Source organism: Protopterus annectens, chromosome 3.part1, assembly GCF_019279795.1.
Source record: "Protopterus annectens isolate FY-2018-M chromosome 3.part1, PAN1.0, whole genome shotgun sequence".
Taxonomy (NCBI): Eukaryota; Metazoa; Chordata; order Ceratodontiformes; family Protopteridae; genus Protopterus; species Protopterus annectens.
Genome location: NC_056732.1, coordinates 713,348,515 through 713,361,728, shown reverse-complemented (window position 1 = coordinate 713,361,728; position 13,214 = coordinate 713,348,515). Strand labels below are relative to the sequence as shown.

The 13,214-nt window shown below is 45.2% G+C and overlaps 1 protein-coding gene across 1 annotated transcript in view; it reads left to right on the top strand.

Moving 5' to 3' along the window:
- Positions 1-13,214, top strand: part of RAD21 (RAD21 cohesin complex component) — a 2,133,215-nt gene that overhangs the window by 1,385,901 nt on the left and 734,100 nt on the right. Inside the window, exon 10 of the mRNA XM_044067070.1 lies at positions 10,693-10,916. Coding sequence (XP_043923005.1) covers positions 10,693-10,916 — 224 coding nt within the window. The remainder of the gene's footprint in view (positions 1-10,692; positions 10,917-13,214) is intronic.

Below are 13,214 nucleotides of genomic sequence, written 5' to 3'. Positions count from 1 at the left end.
GTTTCCCCCACTGCCTCTCCTCCCCAAGGTACTTATAAAGGTCAGACAGGAGAAGCCAAAGATGATACTGATTGCCCCAGACTGGTCACGCCAGTACTAGTATCCAATCCTAAGAAACTTGTCTCAGTGCCCAGCTTGGACCTTACCTCAAATACCGTCCCAGCAAAACAATCAGATCCTGCACAGCCAACTCAGGACTTTAAACCTAGCAGCACTGTGGATAATGTAGTCATACAAAACGCACCTTTCAGTAAAGCCATGATGGATGTCATTTTGGAAGCCAGAAGGCCTAGTACTCGAAAATCTTTTGCTGGAAAATGGAAGAGATTCTGTGCTGTGAACCCAGGCACAAGGAACTAATACAGCTGTGCCAAATATTCCTCAGATTTTGCAATACTTAACTGAGATGCTGGACAAAGGCCCATCTTTTTCATCTATTAAAATTCATGCCTCTGCCATTTCAGCTCATTACAGTACAGAGCCACCAACCTTTTCTCATCCCTTATTAAAGCAGTACCTCAGAGGAGCCAAAAATGTAAGGCCTCCAAGGAGATCACTAATGCCTGCATTGGACCTCAACTATGTCTTGGAAAAACTCACCCTGCCTCCTTTTGAGCCATCTGCTACTGCTGATATAAAGTTTTTATCTTGGAAAACAGCTCTGTTCCTAGCAGTAACTTCTGCAAGACTTGTTTCAGAGCTACAGGCACTCATGGCTGTGGAACCATTTATTATTTTTTTATCCAGACAGGGGGTCTCTGAGGACAAACCCAACATTTATGCCTAAGGTGGTGTCCAGTGTGGCTCTTAACCAAACTATACATCTGCCAACTTTTTATCCAAATCCACAGAACAAGGGGGAGGGAATTCTGCATTCTTTGGACGTACACAGACAGCTTCGATTCTTCTTGGACAGAACCAATGTTTTCAGAAAAACAGCAATTACTAGTGACATTATGCTGCAGGATCACAAGGAAAGGCCATCTCAAAGCAGACTATTTCAAAGTGGATAGGCCACTGCATTCGTTTCTGCTACTTACACCATGGCAAGCCAGTGCCTAAGGGCATTAGGCCACATTCAACCAGAGATGCAGACACTTCAGCAGCCTTTCTCAGGGGAGTACCAACCAAGGACATTTTAGAGGCTGCTACTTGGAGTTCAGTGCACACCTTTACAAAGCACGATCATTTGCCACTGTACTCTAAATCCAGGGCAGGCTATGCCACTGCAGATGTTCATCGTGTTAACCTGCTGCAGTCATCACACTTGGGTTATCCTGCCGTCAGGCGGTCCCGCAGTCGGCCCAAATCCCAACGTCTTGGTCCGGCGTCGGTTGCTGTCGCTTCTTCCCTGACGTCAGTGCGCCAGGGGTATATGAGGCATCCAACGCCATTTTCTTCCGTCTTTCTTGCCGCGCGGTGCCCGAAGCAGAAGCAGTTCGCAAGTGCCAGTCGGCCGACACCTGAGATTTTCTAATCGAATTTCAGTCAAGTCTTCAAAGCTAAGTACCCCGTTGGGGAACCTTTTCTTGCCTCAGTCCAATGTCAGAAAAAGTTAACAATTGCATTTCTTGGGGGAAGCCAATACCTCATAAGGACTTTCATTCTTATAGTATACCTTGCCTAGGCCCAGACCACGTCGTCATTGGTTGTCAGTTTTGTGCTAGGTTCAATAAGCGAACTGTAAAGCGACAATTTGATTTCGCACTGCACTACGGTAGGAAATTTAATTACACTATGCCGTCAGAGCAACCGACTACCGGCGTGCATAAAAAACGCAAAGATAGACAGGCAGCCTAGATCCAAGCCAGACTCGGAGGCCTCGGTTGGCTGGTCGCTGGTTCTCCGGTTTTCAGTGAGGCGCCTACGCAGCCCCTGACTACCACAGAATTGGAACCCCAGACCGCTTTGGATTCTCAAGTAGAGAGTTCTAGGCTGACGCAGCCATTTTCTTTAGGCCCTACCGACATTGCAGAAGGCGAAGCTGGTGCTGCGGAAACACCTTCGGTTACAGAAGGTGTCTTCAGACCAACTACTCTCACCATAAAATCTTATGCTAACCTTAAGACTCTTCTAAAACCAAAAAAGACTGCACATCAGTTTCCAGTTCAAGGCCCCATGCCTAAGAAACAGATGCTTAAAATGGCTGAAGATTTGATTTCTTTAATCAGGGGTTCCCAACCCCCCCCCCCCCAAGACAAAAGGCCTAGACAAGAGGAGGGTTATGCCTCCTCTGATCAAGTGTCTTTCCTCAGGCTCCTCTGAAGAACTGGATTACTCCTTTCCCCCTTATGAAGATTGTGATGCTGAAGATTCCATTCCCTCAGCTTCTCCCCCTGAAGACTATTCCTTTGGGGAAACCTTACATACCATGAGGGAACATTTCCACTGGGAAGGTCAGGACTACTCCGACTCTTCTTTTACTCCCCCAGCACAGACCACTTGCTATCCCTCCAGTTTTAGACATTGTGGATGATGTTTACTTAGAATCTAGTCACTGCCTCCTGCTGTAGCCAAACCAGGTAGATGATAGAGTGCCTGACTCTCACAAATTCCTTTACAAAAGCCCTGTTGCTGACCCAGAGACTATCTCCCAGGGTCCCAAAGGGGCTAAGGCTTCTATGGCTAAAATCCTGTACCCTCTGAAAGGGACTCCAGAGCATTAGATAGGGGTGGAAAGAAGGTTTACACCTCCGCTACTCTAGCTATGAGAGCACAAAATTGTCAATTTCACATGCTAAAATACCAGCAATTCCTAATGTCTCAAAACAAAAGATGAGCACGCACCCTCAACAGTCTGAATTCAAAGAAATGCAGGATCTATTGCATGCAGCTGAACAGGTGGGCAAACATACTTTACAATGTGGATTTGATTCCTTGGAAGCTTCCTGTAGAGCAGCTGTTACTGGGTCTGATATACGTAGGCATGCTTGGTTAAAGGAACAAACTCTGCCTGATCATGTCAAAGCGAAGTTGCTAGATGCACCCTTTTACAGCAGGATGTCTTATTTGGGGTTAAAGCAGAAGAGGTTTTAAAGAAAATGGAGGATAAGGCAGTCAATGCAGGCGGTCAAAGATTTCTTACAGGTACAACCCCCACGCTTCAGAAGAAATTGGCCAGCAAAAAATTGGTCCTTTCTAGCTTCTGACAGACCACAGAGGGGTAAATACAGACGCCCAAAGGGCAAGAGGACAAGCACAAATCCCTTACAAACCTCGCCAATGGGGCACTGCAACACAAGGGAGGAGAAGACCGGTCCCAAACTACTAGAAGACAAACACATTGACCTAAACCTCAAGCTGCCAAGCAAAAATCTCTTGGCAGCTCCCTTGGGAGTAAAATTAGCATTTTTTTATAGACAACTGGCGCATCGTCACAAAGGACAAATGGGTCCTAGACATTATCTCACAAGGATACAGATTCCATTTCCACACCTTGCCAAGGATAAAAGGAATGCCAAACTTGCCACAAAAATCAATGGGCAGAGGCACAAAAACAAATTACAGCTCTCATGGACAATGAGCCATTCAACTGGTACCTGCACAGGAACAAGGCCAAGGATTTTACTCAAGGCTCTTTCTAGTTCCCAGGAAGGACAATGCTTGGAGACCCATTCTGGACCTTTCATTTCTAAATACCTTTTTGCAAGTACCAAAATTCAAGATGCTAATACTACAGCAGCTTCTTCCCGTGTTGGGAAAGAAAGCTTGGCTAGTAACGGACCTCAAGGAGGCATACCTGCATGTCCCTATCAGACAAAATTGCAGAAGATACCTTAGTTTCATTGCAGGTTCAACCCATTACCAATTCTCTGCACTGCCCTTTGGCTTATCTACTGCACCCAGGTTCTTCATACTGCAGACAGAGGAATTCAAATATACCCATACCTGGACGACTGCCTCATCCAAGCAGAAAACAAGGACATTCTCTTACAATATCTGACTTTTGTAAAACACCTTCTAAGTTGCCTAGGGTACACAGTAAACGAAAAGAATTCAAAACTAGTGCCCTCACAAAATATGACATTCCTGGGTGCCAGCTTGAATACAACGGCCCAGATGGCTTATCTGACTCCAGACAAACAACTACAACTAACTCAGTACTTCAAAATAATGGCAACAAAGACCCAACTCTCTGCAAGAAAAATTCTGCAGGCCTTGGGCTTCATGGCATCTTGTATACTACTAATACCATTTGCAAAACTGCATATGAGGAAATTACAATGGTACCTGAAAAGCGTATGGACACAACACAGCCACAGCTTGGAAACAATGATACCTCTCATTCCCTGCCTTCAGCAGGAGTTTCTATGGTGGTCACAGGCATGTCACCAAGGATCTTCTGGAAGCTGCAACTTGGAGTTCAGTACACACCTTCACCAAACACTATCACTTACCACTTTACTTTAAGACTAGAGCTGGCTTCGCCACTACAGTTTTCCAGGGCCTTCTAGCCTCCTCTAACCCTGTTTGACTCCACCTCCCATCCTTAGCTTTGGGATTCTACCCAAGTGTGATGACTGCAGCAGGGTAACACGATGAACATAGTACAGTTTTGTACCTACCATAAATGTAGATGTTCGAGTGTATACCCTGCTGCAGTCCAGATTACTCTCCCTCCATCCCCTCTGACCTAACTAAAACTTTTCAATACCTTAAAATCTGATACAACCTTTGTGGTGCATTTGCTTATAGCTGGAGGGATGTTTTGTTTCTGCTAAGTTTTTATTATTGGTACTATCTACTGACCATCTTTTGGGGGGCACCTGACATCTGGGGCAAGAAAAACTGAAGAAAATGGCGTCTGATGCCTCTTATATACCCTTGGCGCACTGACGTCAGGGAAGAAGCGACAGCAACCGACGCCGGACCAAGACTTTGGAATTCGGGCCGACTGCGGGACCGCCTGACGGCAGGATAACTCAAGTGTGATGACTGCAGCAAGGGTATACACTCTAACATCTACATTTATGGTAGGTACAAAACTGTACTTTCTGCAGGGCCTCAGCCGCTCCTATTGCTGTTTAGCTCCAGCCTCCCAACCATAGCTTTGGGACTCTATCCAAATGTAATGACTGCAACAGTGAAACATGAAGAACATAGTACAGTTGTGTACACTTATCATAAATGTAGATGTTCGAGTGTATTCACTGTTGCTGTACAGGTTACCCACCCATGGAACCTATCTTTCCTTTTCTGATTTATGCAACCTGTGTGGTGTATTTGCTTGTAGATAAAGGTAAAGTTTATATTGGTGCATGTATTTTTATATATGTATATATACATATATATATATATATATATATATATATATATATATATATATATATATATATATATATATATATAAGTTTTGGCTACCCTTTTAGGGGGCACCTGACATCTGGGGCAAGAAAAACTAAAGAAAATGGCGTTGGCTGCTTCTTTTATACCCCTGACGTCATAGAAGAAGGGACAGCATCCGACGCAGGACCCAAGACTGTTAATCAGGCCGACTGAGGGCAACCTGCCAGCAGGATTACCCAAATGTAATGACTGCAACAGTGAATACACTCTAACGTCTACATTTATGGGAAGTGTACACAACTGTACTTGACTGACTCCAAAAAAGCTTAGGGAATTCTTACTCCTACCTCAACACGGGCCTTTAGCTATCCCTCCTGTCCTGGACATTGTAGATGATGCCTTCTTGGAATCTAGCCTGGCCCCAGACACTGTTACCTCCGGCTCACAGGAAACCTGACCGGTATTAGAGTACCTGACTCTCACACGTTCATCTTCAAGAATCCTACTGTGGACCCAGAGACCATTTTCCAGGGGCCTAAAGGGATTAAAGCTACTACTGCCATAAACCCTACCCCTCTGAAAGAGATTCCAGGGCCATGGACAGATGGGATAAGAAGGGATGCAGTTCTGCTACTTTTTTTCCTTAAGGGCCTTAAGCTGCCAGTTTCATATGTAAAAGTATCAGCAGCATATTATGGGGCTTCTTAAACAGAAAATGATGTTGATTCCTGACTGTGCTGAAATAATTACAGGATTTAATGCATTCTACTGAACAAGTTGGTAAACATATTTGCAATGTGGTTTTGACTCTTTAGAAGCATCTTGCAGGGCTTCTGTCACTGGTTCTGTTCTTAAAAGGCATGCTTGGCTTAAGGAGCAAAATTTGCCAGATCATGTTTAAGCTAAATTACTGGATGCTCCCTTAAACCAAGACCGCCTGTTTGGCAACAAAGCAGAAGTTGTCCTTAAAAAGATGGAGGAAAAAGCTAAATCTATGCAAACTGTTAAAAGATTTCCTGCAAGTACAGTCTCCCAGTTTTAGTAGGCATTGGCCTTCTAAGAATATTGGTCCTTTCCTGTCTCTTCCAGGCCTTCTCTGTCCAAACCCAGGAACAGCAGACCACCTAGGCTACAGTCTCAAGGTACTCACAGGCCTAAGCAGTGGGGGCTTCCACTTCCAAAGCTGGAAGTAGTAAGACACTCCCCCTATGGAAAACGGTCACAGTGACTTAACCTTAAACCTTCCAAGCCCTGCTCAGCTGCCTGCTCCCTTAGGGGGAAACATCTCCCTGCATGTGAAAAACTGGGAACTCATTACCCAGGGCAAATGGGTTTTAAATAGTGTCCCAAGGATACAGATTCCACTTCCACACCTTACCAACCCCAAACGGTTGGCCAGACCAATCCCCAAATCAGTGGGCAGAGGTTCAACAGCAGGTACTCTCTCCTCTAAGTATCTGGGCTATTCAGCCTGTCCCAGCAGAAGAAAAGGAGACAAGGTTTTTACTCAAGACTTTTCTTGATACCCAGAAAAGATGGCTCCTGGCATGGTATCCTGGGCCAAACACCTTTTTGGTAATCCCAAAATTTGAAATGCTAACACTTCAGCTGCTTCCTTTGCTAGGCAAAGATGTTTGGTTGGCGACCTTAGACTTTAAGGAAGCTTACCTGCACACTCCAGTAAGGGAATCTTGCAGGAAATACCTATGTTTCAGAGCAGGCTACATGCACTATCAGTTCTCTGCACTTCCCTTTGGCTTATCTACTGCGTACAGGTTATTCACAAAGTGCCTAGCTCCAGTCATTGCATTTTGCAGGCAAATAAATATTCATATATACCCATACCTGGATGATTGTCTAATTCGGGCAGAAAGCCAGGGCATGCTACTAAATCTGGCATTTGTAAAGAAACTGCTAACCTCACTGGGGTACACCATAAACACAAAGAAATCTCATCTAGTACCCTGCCAACAAATTGTATTCCTGGGAGCAAGCTTGAACACAACTTCCCAGATAGCTTACCTCACGCCAGAGAAACAAGTTTATTTGACAGCCTACTTCTAACTACAGGCCACAAAAAATAGCTATCTGCAAGGAAAATCCTGCAAGCCCTGGGGTTCATATCCTCTTGCATTCTACTAATTCCATATGCAAGACTGCATTTGAGGAAACTACAATGGTATCTAAAAAGCCTATGGTGACAACATTCTCTGGACCTGGAATCAGCGATTCCTATCATTCCTTGTATAAAGACAGAGTTCGTTTGGTGGGCAGAGGCCTGTTACCACTACAAGGGACTGCCATTCACTCTACCCCCTGCTACCGAAACCCTAACAGAAGCATCAGACTATGCATGAGGGGCTCACTTGGCAAGGCAGTGCATTCAGGGCAAATGGAACCAGAGTCAAATTCACCTGCATATCAATCAAAAAGAAATGTTAGCTGTATAGAATTCCTTGACAGCCTTCAAGGACCACATTCTTCCATGACAGTTATTGGGAAAGACAGACTACACCATTATGTGGTACATAAACAAGCAGGGGGATCCCATTTGTGTCCTCTCTGCAGACTAGCCATGGCTCTGTGGAACACAGCCTTGAGCTACCAAGTGCACCTACAATCTCACTTCCTGCCAGGCAAGCTAAATTCACTGGCAGCCTACCTAAGCAGAAATCTCATGGACCCACACGAGTGGAAACTGAACCAAAGATATTCAACATTTTGAGAAACAGGTGGGGGAACCCAGAGATAGACCTGTTTGCCTCCCCTCAGAACTACCATTTGGACAAATCCTGCACAAGGACTGCCCATAGTTAAGCTTGGAAAGTGGATGCCCTATCCTTCACTTGAGAACGCCTCTCAGTTTATGCCTTTCCTCCTCTGCCTCTCCTCTCAAAAGTTCTGCTAAAGATCAAACAGGACAAACCAAGGACAATACTGATTGCATCAGACTGGCCACGACATAACTGGTACTCCCTCTTGCGCATTGTCACTGCTGGAACCATGGCACCTGCCTCAGACCCCTTCCCTGCTAGGGCCAGATTCTGCACCCCTGCTTCAAACCCTGAACCTTGCAGCCTGGCAAATTCCCTGAGCTCTCCAATAGCATCCCTCATTAAGCAGGTGCTAGATGTCATTCTGGAGGCAAGGAGGCCTAGTACTAGAAAATCCTATGCTGACTTGGGATGGGCACAACAGAGCCCAGCTTAACCACATATTCTTCAATACTTAACAGAGATGCTCCACAAGGGCCTTTACTTCTCGTCAATTAAAATTCATGCCTCAACCATTTCAGCACATTATAATTGTGAGCCACCCCTCTCCTCTCACCCCCTGCTGAAACAGTTCCTCAGAGTGGCCAACATTTTAAGACCACCCAGCAGAGCCCCTACTCCAGCCTGGGACCTTAACTTTCTATTGGAAAAGCTCACTCTACCTCCTTTTGAGCCAGCTGCAACTGCAGAGTTGAAATTCCTTTCTTGGAAAACAGCCTCCCTTCTAGCCATCACATCAGCAAGAAGAGTGTCTGAATTACAGGACCTCATGGCAGTGATGCCCTTCATCATCTCCCATGCAGACAGGGTATTTCTCAGGACCAACCCTTCCTTTATGCCCAAGGTGGTATCCAGTGTGGCCCTTAATCAGTCCATTCATTTGCCAACCTTTTTTCCTAATCCACAGAACAAAGGAGAACGAATACTGCACTCTTTCGTCGTGCACAGACTATTTTGATTTTATTTGGACAGGACTAAGCCTCTCAGAAAAACTGAACAGCTGCTAGTTGCCTTTGCTACAGGGGCAGAGGCGAAGGCCATTTCATAGCAAACCATTTCTAAGTGGGTAGGCCATTGCATTAATTTGTGCTATAAGCACCATGGAAAACCTACTCCACAGGGGATAAGATCACATTCCACCAGGGGCTGCATCTACATTTACAGCCTTTCTCAGAGGTGTCCCTACCAGGGACATCCTAAAAGCTGCTACGTGGAGCTCTGTACATGCCTTCACCAAGCATTACCACTTGCCTCTTTTTTTCTAAATCCAGAGCTGGTTTTAGCACTGCAGTCTTGCAGGGCTTACTAGCTGGTCCTACTGCTTTCTAACTTCCTCCTCCCTTTCTTAGCTTTGGGAATCTACCCAAATCTAATGACTGCAACAGTGAAACATGAAGAACATAGTACAGTTGTGTACACTTGACATAAATGTAGATGTTTGAGTATTCAGTGTTGCAGTCCCGGTTACCCTGCCTCCAGCCCCCTGACTTCTCTTGGCTATACCTTTCTTCTTAAGTGTATTTCAGCTTTTTGGTGTATTTGCTTTTTGTTGGAGGAGTAACTTTATATATAATTGATTCCCATTGTGTGGGCACCTGACATCTGGGGCAAGAACAGCTGATGTAATGGCGTCTGCTGCATGCTTTATACCCCTGACAACCTGACGTCATGGAAGAAGAGAGAGCATCTGACGCAGGGATCCAAGACTTTGTTATTCAGGCCGGCTGAGGGCTACCTGCAGGCAGGTAACCCAAATGTAATGACCGCAACAATGAATACACTCTAACATTTACATTTATGGTAAGTGTACACAACTGTACTTTCTTCACTTTGAGTCCTCCTCCAATGTTTTGTCTTGTGGTTACTTGGATTTTTTTATGGTGCAAAAGCCTGTTGGTTCTCTCACTGAGAAAAATGCACTGCACCTGGTAATTTTTACACAGTCCACCTTTTGGCTCACATCCATCCATTTACAACCCCATTTTCCCTTTTTTGCACATGGAGTTGAGTGTCAGTTCAACAGTGATAACCAGTATTTACAACGCCAGATAGTCTTTTCCACACACACGTGCACTCGCCTGCAGCCAGTTTAGTGCCCAGTCCACCTGCTGCATGTTTTTGGAATGTGGGAGGAAACTGAAATGGTCGGTTAATACACAGGGAAGGACATGCAGACTCCACAGAGACTCTCCATCAGAGAAATGAACCGGAGGACTTCTTGTTGTGAGGTGATCGTGCTACCCACTGTACCACTCGCATATTACTGTGCTTTCCTCTGGTTTAAAGAATCTCTACAATTTCAAGCAAGGTTGTAGAATTTCCAAATTGTAATTTATTCTCCTGAAGTCTTGTTATGGGGTGAGGGGGGGCAGTGGACTTGACTGACTCACTTGCCACACAAGTGAAAATGGTTTGAGCTGCTCTTCCTTTTACTTTTGCCTTGGCTTATGTCCTGAGCTAAAGAAGAAATCTGACCAGATGGAAAACCTTGTTTCGAAGCTAATTCCCATGGGTAAGGAATGGTTCTGCTGCAGTGAGCCCTACTACTCAGTATCTACTTTATGGTGAGTGTGCTCAGTACATTTGTAATTGAAAGTGTACTCAGATTTTTGTTTTTATTTTCTTTCTGCAGTTAAAGAAACCAAAGCTAAAAGAAAAAGAAAACTGATTGTGGATAGCATCAAGGAACTTGACAGCAAGACTATCAGAGCTCAGTTGAGTGATTATTCTGACATTGTCACAACATTGGATCTTGCTCCACCTACTAAAAAGCTGATGATGTGGAAGGAAACTGGTGGTGTAGAAAAACTTTTCTCTCTCCCAGCTCAACCTCTTTGGAATAGTAGACTACTGAAGGTATGAAAACATTTGTTCACTTGCCTGTCTTGTATGGGTTGGTAAGGTAGCAGCTTTGTAGGCAGGTTAAATGCTTTGTGTCTTGACAGGTTTTTTGCTGCTTGATAGGCCTAAATGCCACTTGAGTAATGGTGATAATTTGATATGGCTGCATGTTGTGGCTTTTACTTTTTTGTAAAAACAATTTAAACGTTATTTGTCCTGGCAAGTAAATCTTTCCTGGTAGGTCTACAACTGTCTTTGTTCTCTTCCATTCTGATTTTCTTTCTCTGAAACTCTCCTTGAGGAATGCACACCCTACATCATTTCATGCTGACATCACTTGATTGACTAGGAGACTTACCCCACCCTTCTAAGCCTACCATTTTGTTTTCTGTTTGCAGTTAGAATCTTAATCTTCTGTAAAAATTCCCCACCAATTCTTACTGTGTGTTTGGGGCAGGAGGGAAGAGAGCCATTGGGTCATTTAAAGGTGCTATAACTGCAGACTGGAAGCACCCACGCTCTGCTCCATATCATTTTGAGACTACCAAACCTTATACCAGGCATCCTAAGGCTTGAATGTTGCATCATATTCATAGGTTCATAGGTGTGTATTAGGCTAAAAGCGCTGAAGCCTGTACAAGCCTACCTCATGGGATTACACTGGCATCATGCCACCCGACATTAGTTCCCATTGCCTCTATCAAGTAGAGCCACTGAAGTGATCCCCGGGTTGAATTTTCTATTTCCCATCCACTCATCAAAATTTCTGTTGGAGGGACAGTGAGGTTCTCTGTTTTACATGTATGGGAAGTCTATTCCCTAGCATGGGCAGTCTCTGGGTTATGAACCTGTCCCTCCACGTTCTGCTGATTGTGGTGATGAGGTTGAGGTCTCTGGAGTGTGTGGTGTGGAGGGATTGGGATTTCTTAAGATGTAGCATTTCTAACAAAGCTGGGTCAGACATGGCTTTGTTAGTCAAGCAGAGATCGCCTCTAAGTAGGCGATATGAGACGAGTTTTTTGAGTCTATCCATATGGGACAACTGTTTAAGGCCTGGGATCATCTTTGTGAGGTACTTTTTCAGCCCCTCCATATTCCTAGAACAGCACTGCTTTCATAGACATTTTATCACTTTGTTGACTGAAAAGGAGGCTAAAGCCTTAAATATGATTGGATTGTTAGTGGTTTACTCCTTGCCAGGTTGGGGCTTTATCTCATTCATTTCTTTTACTTGTCTTAATTTCAAGCTTTCTTTGGTGGACCAAGCAGTATAGAAAATTTCCTTTCTTCCCTAGTTTTCATCTTGGGGTTGTGGTATTAGTTAGGGTTGTCTTTGACTTCTGGATTGGTCTTCCGTGTAGTTAACTGAAGATCTGAAGTGGTTTTCATTTTATCTTCTACCAGAGGGACACTGATCTGTCTTGGCTGCGTGCTTAGCATTGGATCCAAACTCCAAGCTCCTCCCCGTAATGCCCCTGTCTCGCTGCTCCCCGCAGATCTCATTTGACTCTTGCTTGAACAGTGTGGTTCCGTAGCTACAAGCTCCGTGTTTAGTGTTTTTTTTTCATTGGGGGGGGGGGGGTCTCTCTCTCCTTTTCACTTCTCTGCAGTCTTCTTTATCTGTTCTGCCCTATCCTTTGCACTTAGGCATCGATGTATTTTAAAAAAAAAAAAAACTTACTGTCCATGTTGTGTGTGTGTGTTTATATCTCCTGATTAGCCATGGCCGAAGCCTGGCTTCAGAAAATGCACAGTATGAGCATAAGCTTCCCTTTCCTGATGACTGCACTCTGTGCGTGGTTTTTTGGGTATCCTCCACCTTGATTCCTCCTGCTTGGTCTGCGCGGGCTTTACTCACCCCCACCCCCTGCACGTTGATCGACAAGGAGGAACACACTCATTCTGAAAGGCCTCTGCTTCTTCCTCTGTCCCAGCCTCTGGGACTCTACCTCCCATGAAGTCTGGGGACAGAGAGAAGGCCCGACCTAAAGAATGGGATCAGCCAAGGAAGCGGTCCCCAGACCTCTCTCTTGGCCAGACCCGTGTCTGAGCTTGGCCTCCCCTCAGCTCCAGTCTCCTTGCTTTTCACTGGAGGCTGCCCGGGCTCAATCTCCACTTCGCTTCCCCCCAGCGCCACTCCAGGTCTGGGTAGGCGATGTCTTCCATCTGGTCCTCTCGGAGCCTGTCTGAAGCAGAGGTGGACAGGATGATGCAGAAATTCATTCGGGCCCAGATCCAGTTGGGAGTCTTGCCTGATCCTGTACCCCTCGGGGGCTGCGGCCATGCAGTCCACCTTTCTCCCTGTTACTCCTT